Source organism: Triturus cristatus, chromosome 3_1 (genome assembly GCF_964204655.1).
Source record: "Triturus cristatus chromosome 3_1, aTriCri1.1, whole genome shotgun sequence".
Classification (NCBI taxonomy): domain Eukaryota; kingdom Metazoa; phylum Chordata; class Amphibia; order Caudata; family Salamandridae; genus Triturus; species Triturus cristatus.
Genome location: NC_140583.1, coordinates 351471220 through 351486810, shown reverse-complemented (window position 1 = coordinate 351486810; position 15591 = coordinate 351471220). Strand labels below are relative to the sequence as shown.

Below are 15591 nucleotides of genomic sequence, written 5' to 3'. Positions count from 1 at the left end.
GTATAATGATAAGCAGGGCTTTACAAGGTGATGCATCTGCCTAGATGCGTCACCTTGTAAATATGGCGTAACGTGGCGCATTATTTACACCACCACTGAATCACGAAAAGTAACGCAACAGCGGCGCCAAAGTGTCGCATGGCCTTCATAAATAAGGCCCTTTGTTTTTCACAATTGAAAGGCTATCTTTTCCATTGGCCAACATGCATGTTGCTTTGTAACATCTTACAAGCATAACTTTCCATAGGGACAAGATAGAGAACTAGAGTTTAGGCTCTCTGAACTCACAATGTATTAATGCACCTTTGGTAAAGGTGGTTTTTATTAAATTCTGTGAAGGAAAGTGAGCATTTTCTTACTTTAACATCCTGTGTGTCTCTGACTGTTTGTATATTCAGCGTCTGGTGTAGGATTGACAGGAGCTGGGGATGTGCATTCCCTCTAGACAGTCCCTGGGGGGGGGGATTGAGGTGTGTCCTGCCTTGCCTGGGTGACTCATTGCTGGCCTGAATAGACTTGGTCTCCATTTAGAGTGGTGGGAGGAGTTTTGTATCTGAATAGGCTGTGTCTCATTTTCACAATGCTGTCTCCGCCCCCTGTTGTCATGCTGCACCAGGGAGGGCAGAACTGTTTTCGACTGGGTTCAAAGATCCTTATAACAATGACAAAATGGGTTATAATTATTACATCTAAAACCCCAGGACTTTGGATCACTTCAAAAAACAAGAGGACCCTGCCAAGAAGATGAGCAGGAGAACTGTGTAAGGAGCGCTGCCTTCTCTGAGTGAGGGGTGGGTTGACCTGTAGTTGCTGCTCTGTCTGTGGTAGACAAAAAGGACTGACTCTTTTTGTCCTTCTGTGGTATCCTGCTTGTGGAGAATCTCCATGGGCTTGTGTGTGCTTGCCTCCTGTTGGAAGTCTCAGGGAGATAAAAGACTTCAAATCAAGAAGCCTGCCTGGGAGGAAAAGCTGCAGAACTGTTTGAGGAGTGCTGCCCATGATGTGTATGGGGATGGGGTGGCCTGCGGTTACTGCACCTGTCTAGAGCAGGAGGACTGGACTGTTCTTCACCTTGGTAAAAGTAAAGTGCAGGGTGAGCACTTTATTGAGGCTTTCTCAGAGCACATGTGGAGCACTGGACTACCAATCCCCAGCTGAGGATGTGCTTATCGAATTAACCAGCGCATGGTGAGCGCTTTTATACCTTGAAAAAGTGATTAGCGCATGGTGAACGCTTTATTTCACCCCTTTCCTCTAAAGTGCTACTGATTTATTTACCCAAGTGCGCGGAGAGCGCTCCTATTAAAGGTGACCATCGCACCATGTGAGCCGCAAGAGGAACTGGCCTATCCCTTAGGTTGCTAGAGCAACTTCAGTGTTGGACGAGGCCAGGTTCAACAGTGAGTGGAGCCCCCAGTGTGTCTGTTTTGCACCACGGGCCATCCCTCACAGCTGCGCCATCCAATCGCAAGCAGCTGCTTCATTTAGCCCCTATTTTTGGGGGGAATTAAGTCCCTGCAATCACTCACAGCTGCACCGCAAGATCACAGGCAGCAGCGATATTATACTCCTTGGGGGCACTTTGGGTGGTGTGCAGGGTCAATCAATCAATCATAGCATTTATAAAGCACACTGCATACCTGTGAGGGTCTCAAGGCGCTGGTGGCGGGGCAGTTCGAAGAGCCAGGTCTTGAGAAGTCTCCTGAAGGTTAGGAGGTCTTCGGTCTGGCGCAGGTGGGTTCGGAGAGTGTTCCAAGTCTTGGCGGCGAGGTGGGAGAATGATCAGCCGCCGCCGGTCACTCTTCGGATGCGGGGGACGGTGGCGAGGGTGAGGTCTGCGGAGCGGAGCTTTCGGTTGGGGGTGTAGAGGCTGAGATGGCTGTTGAGGTACGCTGGTCCGGTGTTGTGGAGTGCCTTGTGTGCGTGGGTGAGGAGTTTGAAGGTTATCCTCTTGTTGATGGGGAGCCAGTGCAGGTCTCTCAAGTGTGGTGTGATATGGCGGCGGCGGGGCATGTCGAGGATCAGGCGTGCAGAGGCGTTCTGGATGCGTTGGAGCCGTTTCAGGATTCTGGCTGGGGCTCCAGCATAGCGGGCGTTTCCATAGTCCAGTCTTCTGCTGACGAGGGCCTGGGTGACCGTCCTTCTTGTTTCAGTGGGGATCCACTTGAAGATCCTGCGAAGCAAGCGGAAGGTGTTGAAGCAGGAGGAGGAGACGGCGTCGACCTGCTTCGTCATGGACAGGGTGGAGTCGAGGATGACCCCTAGGTCACGAGCGTGGTCGGTGGGTGTAGGGGGTGCTCCTAGTGCAGTAGGCCACCAGGAGTTGTCTCAGGCCGAGGGGGTGGATCCGAGGATGAGGACCTCCGTCTTGTCTGAGTTCAGCTTCAGTCGGCTGTTTCTCATCCAGTCGGGGACGGCCTTCATTCCTTCGTGGAGGTTTGTTTTTGCGGTGTGGGGGTCTTTGGTGAGGGAGAGGATCAGCTGGGTGTCATCGGCGTAGGAGATGATGTTGAGGTCATGTCGTCAGGTGAAGTGGGCAAGCAGTGCCATGTAGACGTTGAATAGCGTTGGGTTGAGGGATGAGCCTTGGGGTACGCCACAGATGATCTTGGTGACTTCGGAGCGGAAGGGGGGGAGGAGGACACTCTGTGTTCTGCCGGAGAGGAAGGAGGTGGTCCAGTCCCGGGCCTTCTCTTGGATTCCGGCGTCGTAGAGGCGTGTTCGTAGTTTGCGGTGGCCAACCGTATCGAAGGCGGCTGACAGGTCCAGGAGGATGAGGGCCGCGGTTTCTCCGTTGTCAAGCAGGGTCCTGATGTCATGGGTGGCGGCGATGAGGGCAGTTTCGGTGCTGTGGTTGCTGCAGAACCCGGACTGGGACGGGTCCAGGATGCTGTTCTCCTCGAGGAAGCTGGCTAGTTGTTTGTTGACGGCCTCTTCGATGACCTTCGCCGGGAACGGGAGCAGGGAGATGGGTCGGAAGTTCTTGAGGTCCTTGGGGTCCGCCTTGGGTTTCTTGAGCAAGGCGTTGATCTCTGCGTGCTTCCAGCTCTCCGGGAAGGTCGCTGTCTCGAAGGAGATTTTGATGGTTTTCCAGAGATGGGGTGCGATGGTGCTGCTGGATTTGTTGAAGATGTGGTCTGGGCAGGGGTGTTTCGGGGATCCGGAGTGGACGGTGTTCATGATCTTGATGATGTCATCGTCGTTGATGTTGGTCCAGGCGAGCAGGCGGTTGGTGCGGGAGGTGGTCGTGGGAACGGGGGTCTCAGCCGTTGCCAGGGTGGTGCCGGCGTCGAAGCTGTCGTGGATGTCTGCGATTTTGCGATGGAAGAAGGTGGCCAGTGAGTCGCACAGGTCTTGTGATGGTGGGATGTCGTTGGTGTTGGAGCTGGGGTTGGAGAGTTCCTTTACGCTGTTGAATAGCTCTTTGCTGTTCTGTGCGTTGTTGTCTAGGCGGTCTTTGAAGTAGGTCCTTTTGGCCGATCTGATGAGGTGGTGGTGTCTGCGGGTGGCGTTCTTGTGGGCTGTGTAGCTTTCCGGTGTTCATTCATGGATCCAGTTTTTTTCGAGTTTTCGGCAGGTACGCTTGGAGGCATGAAGGTCCTCAGTGAACCAGCTGGTTCTCTTGCTGTTGTGGGTGTTGGAGGGCTTCTTGAGCGGGGCGAGGGTGTTGGCGCAGTCATCGATCTATTGTCTGAGGCTACGGGCTGTGGCGTTGGGATCGGTCGGGTCTGTAGGTGGGCTCTTGGCAAAAACCAAGGGTTAAACCTCGACGGAGGCCCCTGCTGGAAAGTTGACCACAGGCGGGGAAACCCCCATCGAGCTCGCAGTACACTGCCAACCAGGAGCACTGGTGCGCCGGGCTCCAGTTTGCCTTATTGCACTAAATACTGTGTTATGGTGATGGCCTAGTTGGTGAAGTGATCTATGGCCTGTAATAATATGACAAATGCCTAGTTGGCAAAGTGGTGTATGACATATGTATTGTTATGACAATTGTCTAGTGGCAAAGTGATTTATGTCATTGTGGTCTAATGTGTTTTGTGTATAATACAAAGGATTTTTTTTATATAACCTTGTGAGGAGTCTCTTTTTCTGTTGTGCCTAGTGTGTCACTGGTGTGTGTGTTGCACAAACGCTTTACACATTGCCTCTGGGATAAGCCTGACTGCTCTGTCAAGCTACCAAAGGGTTGAGCAGCGGATAACTCCCTTACCCTGACTAGAGTGGTGGGTTCTGCCTGGCTTAGGTGAATACCCTGGACAACCAGAAACTCCATTTCTAACAAGCCCTAACCACTGGTGTACTCCAAGCCTCTTTCCAGGAGTCTCTTCTACCATCCTTGCTGAAGCCTGATAGGGAGTTCACCGCCTCTCCTCATACCGCCCTGTGGCAATATCAGGCTCCAAATATAAAATACACAGCAAAATCCTAGCAAATTGCTACCTGAGTATACTTCCTGCCCTCATACCAGGACGCAACATCCCTAATCATATGAGGTGACTCTTTCATGTAATTGATCAATCCTTATTGCGTTACCCACAGGCAGCATGTCTCATTTTGGACCTCGAGAATCCCATTGATTCTTTGTCTTGGGAGTATTTCTTCAAAGTTCTATGGGCAGCAGTGCTGGGCCAAAGATTGCTGACCTATACAAAGCTGTTGTACACAAATCCGTCATTTAGGTTGCACATTGGTCGCTTGATTTCACCTCCATTTCCAATAGGTTGTGGAACATGTCAGGGCTGCCATCTTTCCTCTATCCTGTTCACAATCGCCATGGAGAAGCTGGCTCATCGCCTTTGTTTGGAGGACCCACATTGGGGATCCCTCTAGACGGAACCACACACACTGTGACGTTCTATGCGGATTACTTATTATTATATATCAGTAGATATGTTCCTCATATCGACTACTTTCCAGACTTTGAGGAAGTAGCTGGCCTTCGAGTGAACTGGGGGAAATCATGCTCCTTTCGATTTCACAGCAATGCCCCTCCTCAGGTAATCCAAATGGATGCACTCCGCTAGCCTGAAGGACAGCTGCGGTCCGTTATCTAGGGGTTCGTTTGTACCACTCCTAAAAAGATCTGATTGAGAGAACCAGAAATGTGCCTGTATAACCCTTATATCCCAAATCAGCTTCTGGCAACAGCTCCCCCTTGCACTTACAGGCATGATAGCACTTTCTAAAATGATCATCCTTCCCTGCCTCCTATATTATTTTGTAAATGTTCCAGTGTTTTCCAAACAGCTTTTTCCACGATTTGGATCAATAGTTGGGGGACCTGTTGTTGCACGATGGGAGGCAACATGTGGCTCCTAAAAACCGTCAGCTGCTGATGGGTCAAGGAGGGTTTGAGGCACCATCGTTTGAAACTTCCTACTTAGAGGCACAGCTCCAAAGGGTATCCTGATGGCCATCCGGAACAAATATTTAGGAGACAAGCACGTGAGACGGTCCTCTCCACTCCTATATAATACACCAGCTCTTACACTCCACTAGCAGAATACATCGCTCCTAGTTCCTACACGGGTGATTCGTCCATAAATGGCTAATTAGTGTTTTCCAGCTCATGAGTAAAGACACCCCATACTCCCCCATAATTCCCCAACAGGGCCTAATGGGACCCTATGGTCCACTTACGGATGAGCAGTTGTCGAAATGGCATGCACACTCCTTAGAAACGGTAGGAGACCTTTTCAGAGATGCCAGAATCCTTACATTCGAGCAAATTCATCAGGAACATAATATTCCCCTGGGACAGTTACCAAAATATGGGAAATTGCTGGTGGCACACCGAACATTATGGGGAACACCAGATGAAGAACTGCTTACCCATGCAGTGATACATACTCTATACCTCTTGGGAGGAGGTTGACATCTCATCACATGGCTACACAAAGCTAATAGGAAACACGTGACATCTCTCTAGTTCACCATATTAGCCTCTGGGAGGTGGACTTTACAAGAACTCTTCACGACACGGAGTCCCTTATGACTGTTTCGAGGTATGCTTACTTTAAAAACATCCAATATATGATCCTTTAAAAGTCCTATCTAACACCCTCTCAACTTAATCGTTTGTTCCCTGCAGCGAACTTCACTTGTCCTAGATGTCTCACCCAGGTTGCAAACTTTCCGCACAGGCTCATGTCCTAGCCCAAGCATAGCAAGTTATTGGCACACAATACATACGTCATTAACCATGCTCACAGAACTTACCACGTTAAATTCATTGGGTGCACTGCCTTAGGTATTTTCCACAGACAAAAAAATCACAGGGTAGGGGTGCACCTTGCCAACCTTGCCCTCCTGTTGGCCAAGCATTTATTAACCATGAACTGGAGAGCCCAACACCCCCAGGCTACCTCCCAATGGTGCAAGGAACTACTTAGATGGGGAGAGGTAGAAAGCTCTGCACTGCATTGGGAGGAAGCCCGTCATATACGCTATCACCCTGTAGCTAATTTAGGATAAGGAACAGGCTGAAGAGGACATCTCACCCTCACAGGGCCAAATTTAAAGGCCTCAGGACCCCGGCTATCCTCCCTCTCCATCATAATATGGTAAGCATTTTCCTATTATCGCTCATGCTTCCCCTGGTTTCTTTTTCCAAGTTCTGCAACCCATCCCTATTTTTCATTGGGTCCCGTCATCCTTCTAGGACACATAGGGAGACAATTTTTTACACAGCATCACATAGCTGAAGGATTCTGACATTTTACATCATTATGAGCCAGTGCAATTTACTACTAGCCTTTTGTGTGTGCAGATACTGAACATTGATTCCCTTCATTTACTGAAATTGCATTGTATTTGTAAATTGCTACCTATTATTCAGGTACGATTGCTAATGTCCTAAATAGAATGCCACGCATTTGTTGATCTCATTCTGCTACAACTGCTAATATCTAAAGTTGATAAAACCAAATATAAAATTGTGTAATCATCGTCAAGCTATACATACATAATCGGCCTTTATTCAACAGTCAAATTAGACAATTGAGGGATTTGGAAGTTTAGAGATGCATGGTTTTTCTGTAATAATACGACTAACGATATTGTTTTCCTTGTATACACTCAATATATTATTGCGATGCTTGATGCTGACAGTATCCTAAAGGAATAGATGTGGGAAAACTATTACAATAGACACATTATAACTTGTCTTGTCATGCTGCCATGCTGATAATTTGAAGGGGTCATGGCCTCATATTGTTTACATTAAATAACAATGTATCTAATAATAGAACCAAAAACAGACACATACTAAATTTAAGTGCAATGAAATTCATTATATAAAAATGAATCCATTGATCCCTCATTTTAAAGTCTAGGAAATGTATTTTCTCTAACCATGGCAATGGGGTTAGTAATCCGATACCTGTGGCGGACCTTGTTAGTATAATGAAGTTCATGAAGTTTCTTGACGGGGTCCATGCCTTTTCTTTTTTTGTGTGTGCCATCTATTTCTTAATGCAGCACCCTTCCATCTTGCACTCAATTTTATAGGACAGTAAAGTATGTGTGAGAGCTGGACTGTGACAAGAAAGTGCTCTGACCATAACTGTGGGCCTAAAGTAACGCTGAAGCATTCTATTCGGAGTGTAAGGTTTGTTTAAATTTGAGATTTTTCACTACTTGAGTCAAGCCGGATCCCTTTGTTTTTTCCTAAAAGGTCTATGCTTGGAGCTAGCGTACTTCATGATTATACATTAATTATACATTGATAAGGTGGTCATGGCCAGTTCGAAGGAATCAACATCAGTGTTGTCTGTTGGTTTACGCTGGTGATCCATGGTACCAAGGACAACCTCAGAAGGTAAATCTCAATGATAAGCAGTTGGTCTACTATGCCACTGTGAATGGTTCACGTTTATGAGACAGCACTTTGGTCCTTTTAAGTTTGTGAAAGTGCCCTTTGTTGCTGGCCTGATTAGTGACTTTTTAGCTGGTGAACTTGTTGATCATTGGTTTGTTACTGAAGCTTGCAATAAGCTCTGCATCTAGTCTATGTGGATATTTGAGCTCTTATTGCTACTGATGGATCTCCAGTGCATGTTCCTCCACGCCTACAGGTTAGCCTTAAAGAACATGAAGTTTGTGTGGTTTTTGTCAAACTTGTGTATACATCTGTAAATAGAGGTTCTGTGTGCATTCTCAGGGTCACACTTTTTAGCTCTTTTCTATGTATTCATGGATATTGTATAAGATGAATGAATATTTGAGAACCTCCCCAGGCTTGCATTCCACAAAAATCTTGTCTGATCCTGTTTTGTTTTGTTGGAGTTGTACATGGTAGTCTGATGACCATCCTGAGTGGTGGCCCTTGGGGCAGTGGACATATGAGCATTGGTGGGGGAACCATATCTGGGAGTGACACTGAACTTCAGATTTTGAACTAAGGATGCTTTAATTAAGTGTGCTTCTTTATTTACGACATCTTGTGCTACAACCTTGTGGATTACTTTGCTGGTACCTGTTTCCCAGAGTCCAAGAGGTGGTGCTCACACAATGACAGATCTATGAGTTAGAGGGGAGTTGTGTGAATCCACTACAATGGCTAAACCAGGGGAAGTCTGATTTACAGGAAGTTCAGTCATTCATTCTTCCCTTTCTGTGAAATTCTTTCATGATTAGATTAGACAGCTCACTGATAATCATTTGCAGGTAAATGGAAGAAGGTATGGTAATTGAGGGTAGGAAGGGAAGTAGTGTTGCCACATTTAACAAAATTCAAGAACAAATCCCTTTGTTTCAACTGCTCCGTGATAATACAAATAGTTCATTTCAAAAACACAGTTTAATTAAAAGTAGGCATGTTGAGAAATCTATTATCTATTTTAAATAGGACGAGCTTACATTTAGCTTAAGGAACATCATTTTTATTGTTATTTTGTAATCATAATGAAAGGAAGCCTCTCCTCTTGCAGAATCAACAGCTTAGAAAATCAAAGCTTGTATATGTAACTTGCTGGCAAAACCGAGGCGCTTGCGTTGGTCTTTATCGCACTCTCTATCTGTCTATCTCTTGCACGAGTGAGTTTTTGAGACAGAAAAAAAACCACATACATTTGTCTTATAAAATTCATTTAACATACATTTGTACATTTAATACTACTTTCTTCAAGTCATAGTTAACGTAAGCTAACTATGACTATAGAAAATCCATAGTTCCCTAAATATATGTACGAAGTCACCACTATGGCTTGCAGACGCAGCAAAATAATGGAAGGAAAGTTGAGATCAAACATGTAAAAAGGATTCCAGTCAGACTTATAACAACAGAAAGACTTGGCCAAAAGGATTTTAGAGAAGATGGTGACCTTAGGTTAGCATGATATCAACGGAATTAGTGTCTAACCAAATGGAACTTGGCAGCTCAACCTTACAAGAACAACAGAACTCCCCCAATACAATATATGGGCACTTCTGAGTCGAGGAACTTAGGAGGAACCGAAACATCAGTATAAAAGGACTCTAAGGGCCCTATTCCGAGTTTGGTGGTCCTCGGACCGCCAAACTCATGGTGGCGTGGCGGTGGCAGATCCAGCCACCGCTGCACCAGCAGTCCGACCGCCTTATTATGTCTCAGGCAGTCGGACTGCCTCTGCCAGGCTTTTCATGGCGGTTCCAACACCATGAAAAGCCTGTTGGAGAAGAAACAAACTGTGCCCTAAAGGGCCCCCCTGTGCTTCAAACATATGTGGATGCACACAGGGGGGCATAACATGTGCCTTCCAGTGTACATGCACATAGGTTCCTGCACGGCATGGACTGTTGAGTCCCATTGCGGTGCCTTTGGAAGAGGCACTGCCATGGGACCACCACGCTGCCCACCTGCAAGACTACAAAAAAGTCAAAGTCTAGCAGGCGGGTGACACGAGCTTTGGCAGAATGGTGGCTTGCATTGCCGTGCCACCGCTGCGCCAAAAACTCGTAATCAGGGCCTAAGTGTCTGATTAAGTGCCTGACAATGGTAGATAGTTGATAGGCTTCTCCGCTAGCAGAGTTCTCAAATCTGTAGCAAATGAATATGACAGCCAGAGAGAGAATGTAGACAAAATGTGACATCTCAATCAAAATAGTTGTTGCTGAGGTTGAAGGTGTGCGGTTGGAGGCCTATCCTAGTGTAGGTGAAAACACCCCAAAACAGTCACTTTGATGTCCGTAGGTCTAGGGCTTACCTTGGGTACTGAAGCCTGCTGTTATGTTCCCCTCGTTCATGCTGGATTCTGTCATTTGCTGCTCCATACTGGTACCCTATAAAGCATACAATGAAATGCAAAGTTTAATCTTTGAGGAACAAAATCATTATTTCCATTAAAGAAGCTGGCCAGTCAGCTCTGTTTCTTGGTAATGACAATTTTAAAGGTTAGGGATTAAGAATAGGGTTATGACACATTATAAATATTTTCTCAGACTGCCCTTTTTCTTAATGTGCAATATACTGTAATTTAACATACTTTAACCTCCTGAGTATTAAGCCATGAGCAAGGAAAAGCCAACCAAATTATGGTACAACATGCTAATCCTCTATCAAAATGAGAATGCAAAAGTTGTTTTGTTATTTGGGGCATGTTTTTTATTGCCTGTATGAGGCCAAGTCTGGTAAGGTTAGTGCTGCGGTCCTGGCCTGCAATGCTCTTTGGCATATTGCTGCGTACAGCTTAAGTTAGTACACAGTAGGGTTTGGCAATTGGAGTTTTAGAACATGATTTGCATACACAATCCCAGTACAGTTAGGGTATAGGAACTTATCATAAATCATGATATTCAATCACTGCCTCCTTCACATGTCAAAAGCCATGTCCTATAATAGTTAAGCTGCCTACTACAAGTTTTGAACAGTGACTGCAGAAATTCCCTACTATGCTAAGCTAAAATATATGTGCATTTATGGTTAGTATTAAACAGAGATTATGGTGCAAAAAACAGGTCCAGTTTGAATATGATAAAAAAAACTAGATATTCACTGAAAAGAACAAAGGTTAAAGTTATGGTTAGGTTTGCTTATAAAGTGTTAAAATGCAGTCATAGCTACAAAACAAAACGTAAACCTACTGAAATTCAGTAAACTATTCATAACTTTCACCCCTTCATGCACTGCTTGTGACCTCACTTATTTAATTGTTAATGATATGTTAAAAGACATAATTGATGACATCACTGACATTATCCATGATACTGTTGTTGGCATTTCTATTATTTTTTAATGATGCATATTTCGATATTTATATTACATGCAGTATGAGTACTATCTACTTTCATGATAGATTTTAAACACTCATCTTATCTTACCAAGGTTAACTTTTTTTCTTTCCCTAGAAGGAACTTCATGAAATTTGGCATGCCAGACCTTAGCTGCATATTGTAAGTGAAAGTCAAATTTGGGGTAAATCCTTAGTGGATCAAAGATATAGGCAAATCAAAAAATTCCAGTTCAATGGAAAGTACAGCTGAACCTTTATATATATACCTTACAGTATGAAAACTGTCTGCTACTCCTTGCTGCTGAACAATCTATAAGTAAATGCATCACATTGACCATATTGTAGTGGCATGGGAAGATGTAGGGTTTGTCTTGGACTATCATATTTCCTAGTGTTGTTCTCCAACAGACAGAAAGCTATGTTTTCCCTCCTCAGGCCTATCAACTGAAGTAGTGGATCTCACTTTGAAGACCTATTCTCTGGGAAGCAGCAACACAACTGCTTGTGACAGTCAGCTGAGTAAAAACCAATCTAGTGCATACTAATTAGAAATAATTGATCCCAACTGCTTCCTTCAATATGTACTTGCCAAATTAGACTTTTCTGAGACCATTCTAGTGAAGTTGTGTAAGGCTTGCATAAATGTGCTTCAATTATCAGTCATTTTATGACTTTAATATTTTTTCCAAACTTTTATCCTCACCATTCAATCCCAGTATTATCATGTTATTTCACGAGCATTATGTGACTAGAAAAGTTTTGCTCACTTTGGATCAATTTGGGGAGAAGTCCCATGTAGTCTCTGTTGGAGTAACATTAGAGGGCTACTTTAATGAAAGTTATTTGCTGTGTTAGCAGGAGCAGGAGAACTCATTGGAGACATTATAGATGAAAACAACAGATTTGTCATCTAATTATTTTTTTACAGGATACTGTAGTGAGGTTATGGATTCACTGAGTACATCGCTAAGTTAGCAGCAGTCAGTATAAACTTGTCTGCCATGTTGGCGCTTTTTGCACACGTTTCTACATGAATTTGTTTTCACAAATCCTCTGCTTGTGCATGTTCGCATGAGAACTGTCTACCTTTCACTTTTTTTGCCTGACTCTGAGGCTCTGTCTGCACAGCGTGTTCAAGGTCGAAAAACAAGGTGCTCCGTTAATCTGCTGTTGGTCAGTCCCACGCATGTTAGACATAATACTAAGCCTGGGCAAAGCACTACGCTACGCTCGCGTAGTTTGCGAAGTTCGCGCTACTTCGCACTACGCGAATTGCACATAGCACAATGCGAACACGCGTAGCGTATTGTTGCGTAGTGCTGCTGTCATTTTTTGCTTGCTCGCGGTCCTCAACGTCAAGTTGGCGACCGCGAGCAAGCAAAATGACATCCCGGCGAGACTTTTTCCTTGTTCGCGATCAGCATCATCAAGTTGGCGATCGCGAGCATGGAAAATAAACCTCCCGGCGAGATTCCCAACGTGAGGAGGTCAGGTTTCTCATTGCGAGTGGTCGCGTATGCTCGCGACCGCTCGCAATGAGAAACTACCAGTTCACGTTGAGAGAGCTGCCGCTCGAGTAAAAATCTACTCGAGCAGCAGAAAACTACAGCTCGCACTGTGCAAGATGCCATTTTCAATGATTGCACAGTGCCGGTTGCTTGTCCGCACTGTGCAATCATTGAAAATGACATCTGGCACAGTGCGAACAAGGTACTACGCAGTTCGCGAAGTGCTACGCATAGCTCGCGTAGTGCGAACTGCACTTTGCGTAGCTTCGCAAAGTGCTACTTCGCGAACTACGCCCAGGGTTACATAATACTGCCACAGGTGCACTACTGAAAATCGGGTTCTTTTAATATTGCATGTAGGCATGTTAAGAAACTTGTAGAAAAACCTTCTGAAGAGAAGAGCTGTGTTTGTCCAAAGATGTAAACCCTTGCAACTTAAACCTGGCGGTATGGGGTCCCCCTGACAAAGCCCAGAGGTCTTCTATAGTTATGATAAACTAGTTTCTAGCACAGGGAGGGTGGCAAGGCTCATTAGGCCTTTTTTCCACTAGCTTTATAAATTGATGTCTCCGTTCATCTTTTATGGAATTGTAACAATGCTCACTATATTGAGTTTATGCATTTTGCTGCTAGTATTGGCTCGTGTACTGCATTATAGAGCACGTTAGTTAAAATAAACATTTGAAACTATACTGTGTCTCTGATTACTTATGTTGTGGACAAGTATGAGTGAGTTAGCAAAAGAGTGTTCTTGCTCCCGCGATTACTGAGAGAGTCTGAGTTACATGTTCTAGGATGTCTAATCATTGGTAGCTTTGCTGTAGCACGGAGAACAAATGAGACACTATAGCTGGTCGGATCGGGGTTTCGGGCACTAAGGTGGGCAGTTCGTACACCACTGTACACCGAGGTCCTGGTTTCTTGCGCGTAGTTCTGTATATGTGCAGAATCCCTGCAACAATACAGGATAACTACGATTTAAAGATCACTCCCATATTTCTGACCATCATTAACAAAATTAAGAGTCATCTTTTTGTGTCAGTTGTTGGTCATTCACCCATTGTACACAGATGAGACAGTCTTTGACAGCACAGCCATTAACCATATGCTTTGGCATCCTTATAAGGATTTGGGTATGATCAGAATGTTTGGTAGTAGTAATGGTCACTAGAGGAGCTATGAGACTATTACAAAGGACCTGAAATTGGGAAGAATAATGGGGAACACTGCACTTTTTACTTGATTTGGCAGAACAGGGACCCCATTTCACATGCTTGGTTTGGTTTAAACAGGAATGACCTAAATTACACAAGTGGCAACTACTCAATTCCGCTGAAATTCTTCAACCAAGAGAGAAGATTATTGTGGTCGTTGTATCAAAGAATGCAGATAGGTAGAACTGGATTAAGATATATTATTAAGGTACATTTTTGGCCCTCTGTGGTAGGTAGCTCCTTCTCCTTCAAGGGGTCTGAAGCAAGACTGGAAAATTATGGAAGGTACTGTGAGTTGTCTGGAATATTTGCTGCCGGTTGTGAACCAAGAATTAGTGTGGTTTGTTATGACCTCGGGATCGACATGTGGTTTCTTTAGGATGGGTTTACATTAGCATAATCTACTTAGTGTGGAACAACATCTGATGTGAACAATGAATAGACCAATCTTATGAAGGTCAACTGGATGGCATCCCGTCACATATTTCACATACTTTACATTCTTCTTCAAAGGGATACATGATACAAAATGGTGGGTGTCATGCAGAGAGAACCAATCATTCTCAATAAAGGGTGTGCTCTTATCACAGAGACTAAAGTCTTAGCCCAATTCAGCATCAGTCTATTCTGATACATACATATGTCAACAGTGACCAAAACTCTCAATATGGTGGACACTGATTGTGAGACTTCCAGTGACACCAGCAGAGAGGTCAAGGGTACAATTAAAAACAGCAACCTAATACCTACTCTATATTGATTTAAAAACATACTTCAACACTTAGCTATGTTCTGCTTAAATATGACATAGCGCTTAAAGGTAGCGATAGGGTGTTAGGAGGCTAGGAACCTATTATATTAAGAAAGACACCGGCAGCTCTGGGGGCAACGGGGGCAGATAGTGCCATTGGGCACCCTAAGCCATATGCTCTGATTATGTGGATTCTTGAGAAGCTTTGGATGACACACTCAAAAAAACTATTATTACTACACACAAAAACATCCACTGTAATACTGGTCACCTCGTTCAGGTTTTATAAGAAACCACTGTTGCCTGTAGGTTTGTCATTCTTGGCTCTTAATAGGGTATTTTCCCGTCTGTGATTTCTGCATTTTAGATCATATGCTTCTCATGCTTATTGAAACTGTTCATTGCGAACAGCTTATATTGCAATAGAAGTAAATTACAGGGCAGCAGTTACAGAATATATCAAAGACAGAGATGTCTCCAATGTAGGGTGTGCCATATCTTTTGTTGTAGATGCAAATGCTGTATAAGCCTTTGAAATGTTTTACTCATGGGTGGAGGTTAACCCTATGGATTTCAATACTTGGCATTTTCTCACATACAAAGCTTCAGCCATTACTGTACAATACCGAGCCCCCCTTTGACATACCAAGAACACCAAAACTGGTTTGGTTGGTTGTCAATTTCCACATACACATCAGAATGTCATATTAGGTCCCCTACGTAATGATGGGGCTACCTGGCCCGCATTGGCTCATTATATACCTTTCGCTAATCCAGAAAACCTACAGGCTAGGGAAGTAGTAAGTGTATAAAATCCGACAGTAGCCTTATGCAGGAGAATGCAGACAATAGTAGACAGAGCAGTTTACGCAGGACCTGCACACAGGTACATGTAGCCAGACAGG

The 15591-nt window shown here is 44.6% G+C and overlaps 1 protein-coding gene across 3 annotated transcripts in view; it reads right to left on the bottom strand.

Moving 5' to 3' along the window:
- ENTREP2 (endosomal transmembrane epsin interactor 2) overlaps window positions 1–15591 on the bottom strand; it is a 1789361-nt gene that overhangs the window by 201743 nt on the left and 1572027 nt on the right. For all 3 annotated transcript variants that reach the window (XM_085644081.1, XM_085644083.1, XM_085644082.1), the window contains one exon: window positions 10188–10263. In XM_085644081.1, coding sequence (XP_085500207.1) covers window positions 10188–10263 — 76 coding nt within the window. The remainder of the gene's footprint in view (window positions 1–10187; window positions 10264–15591) is intronic.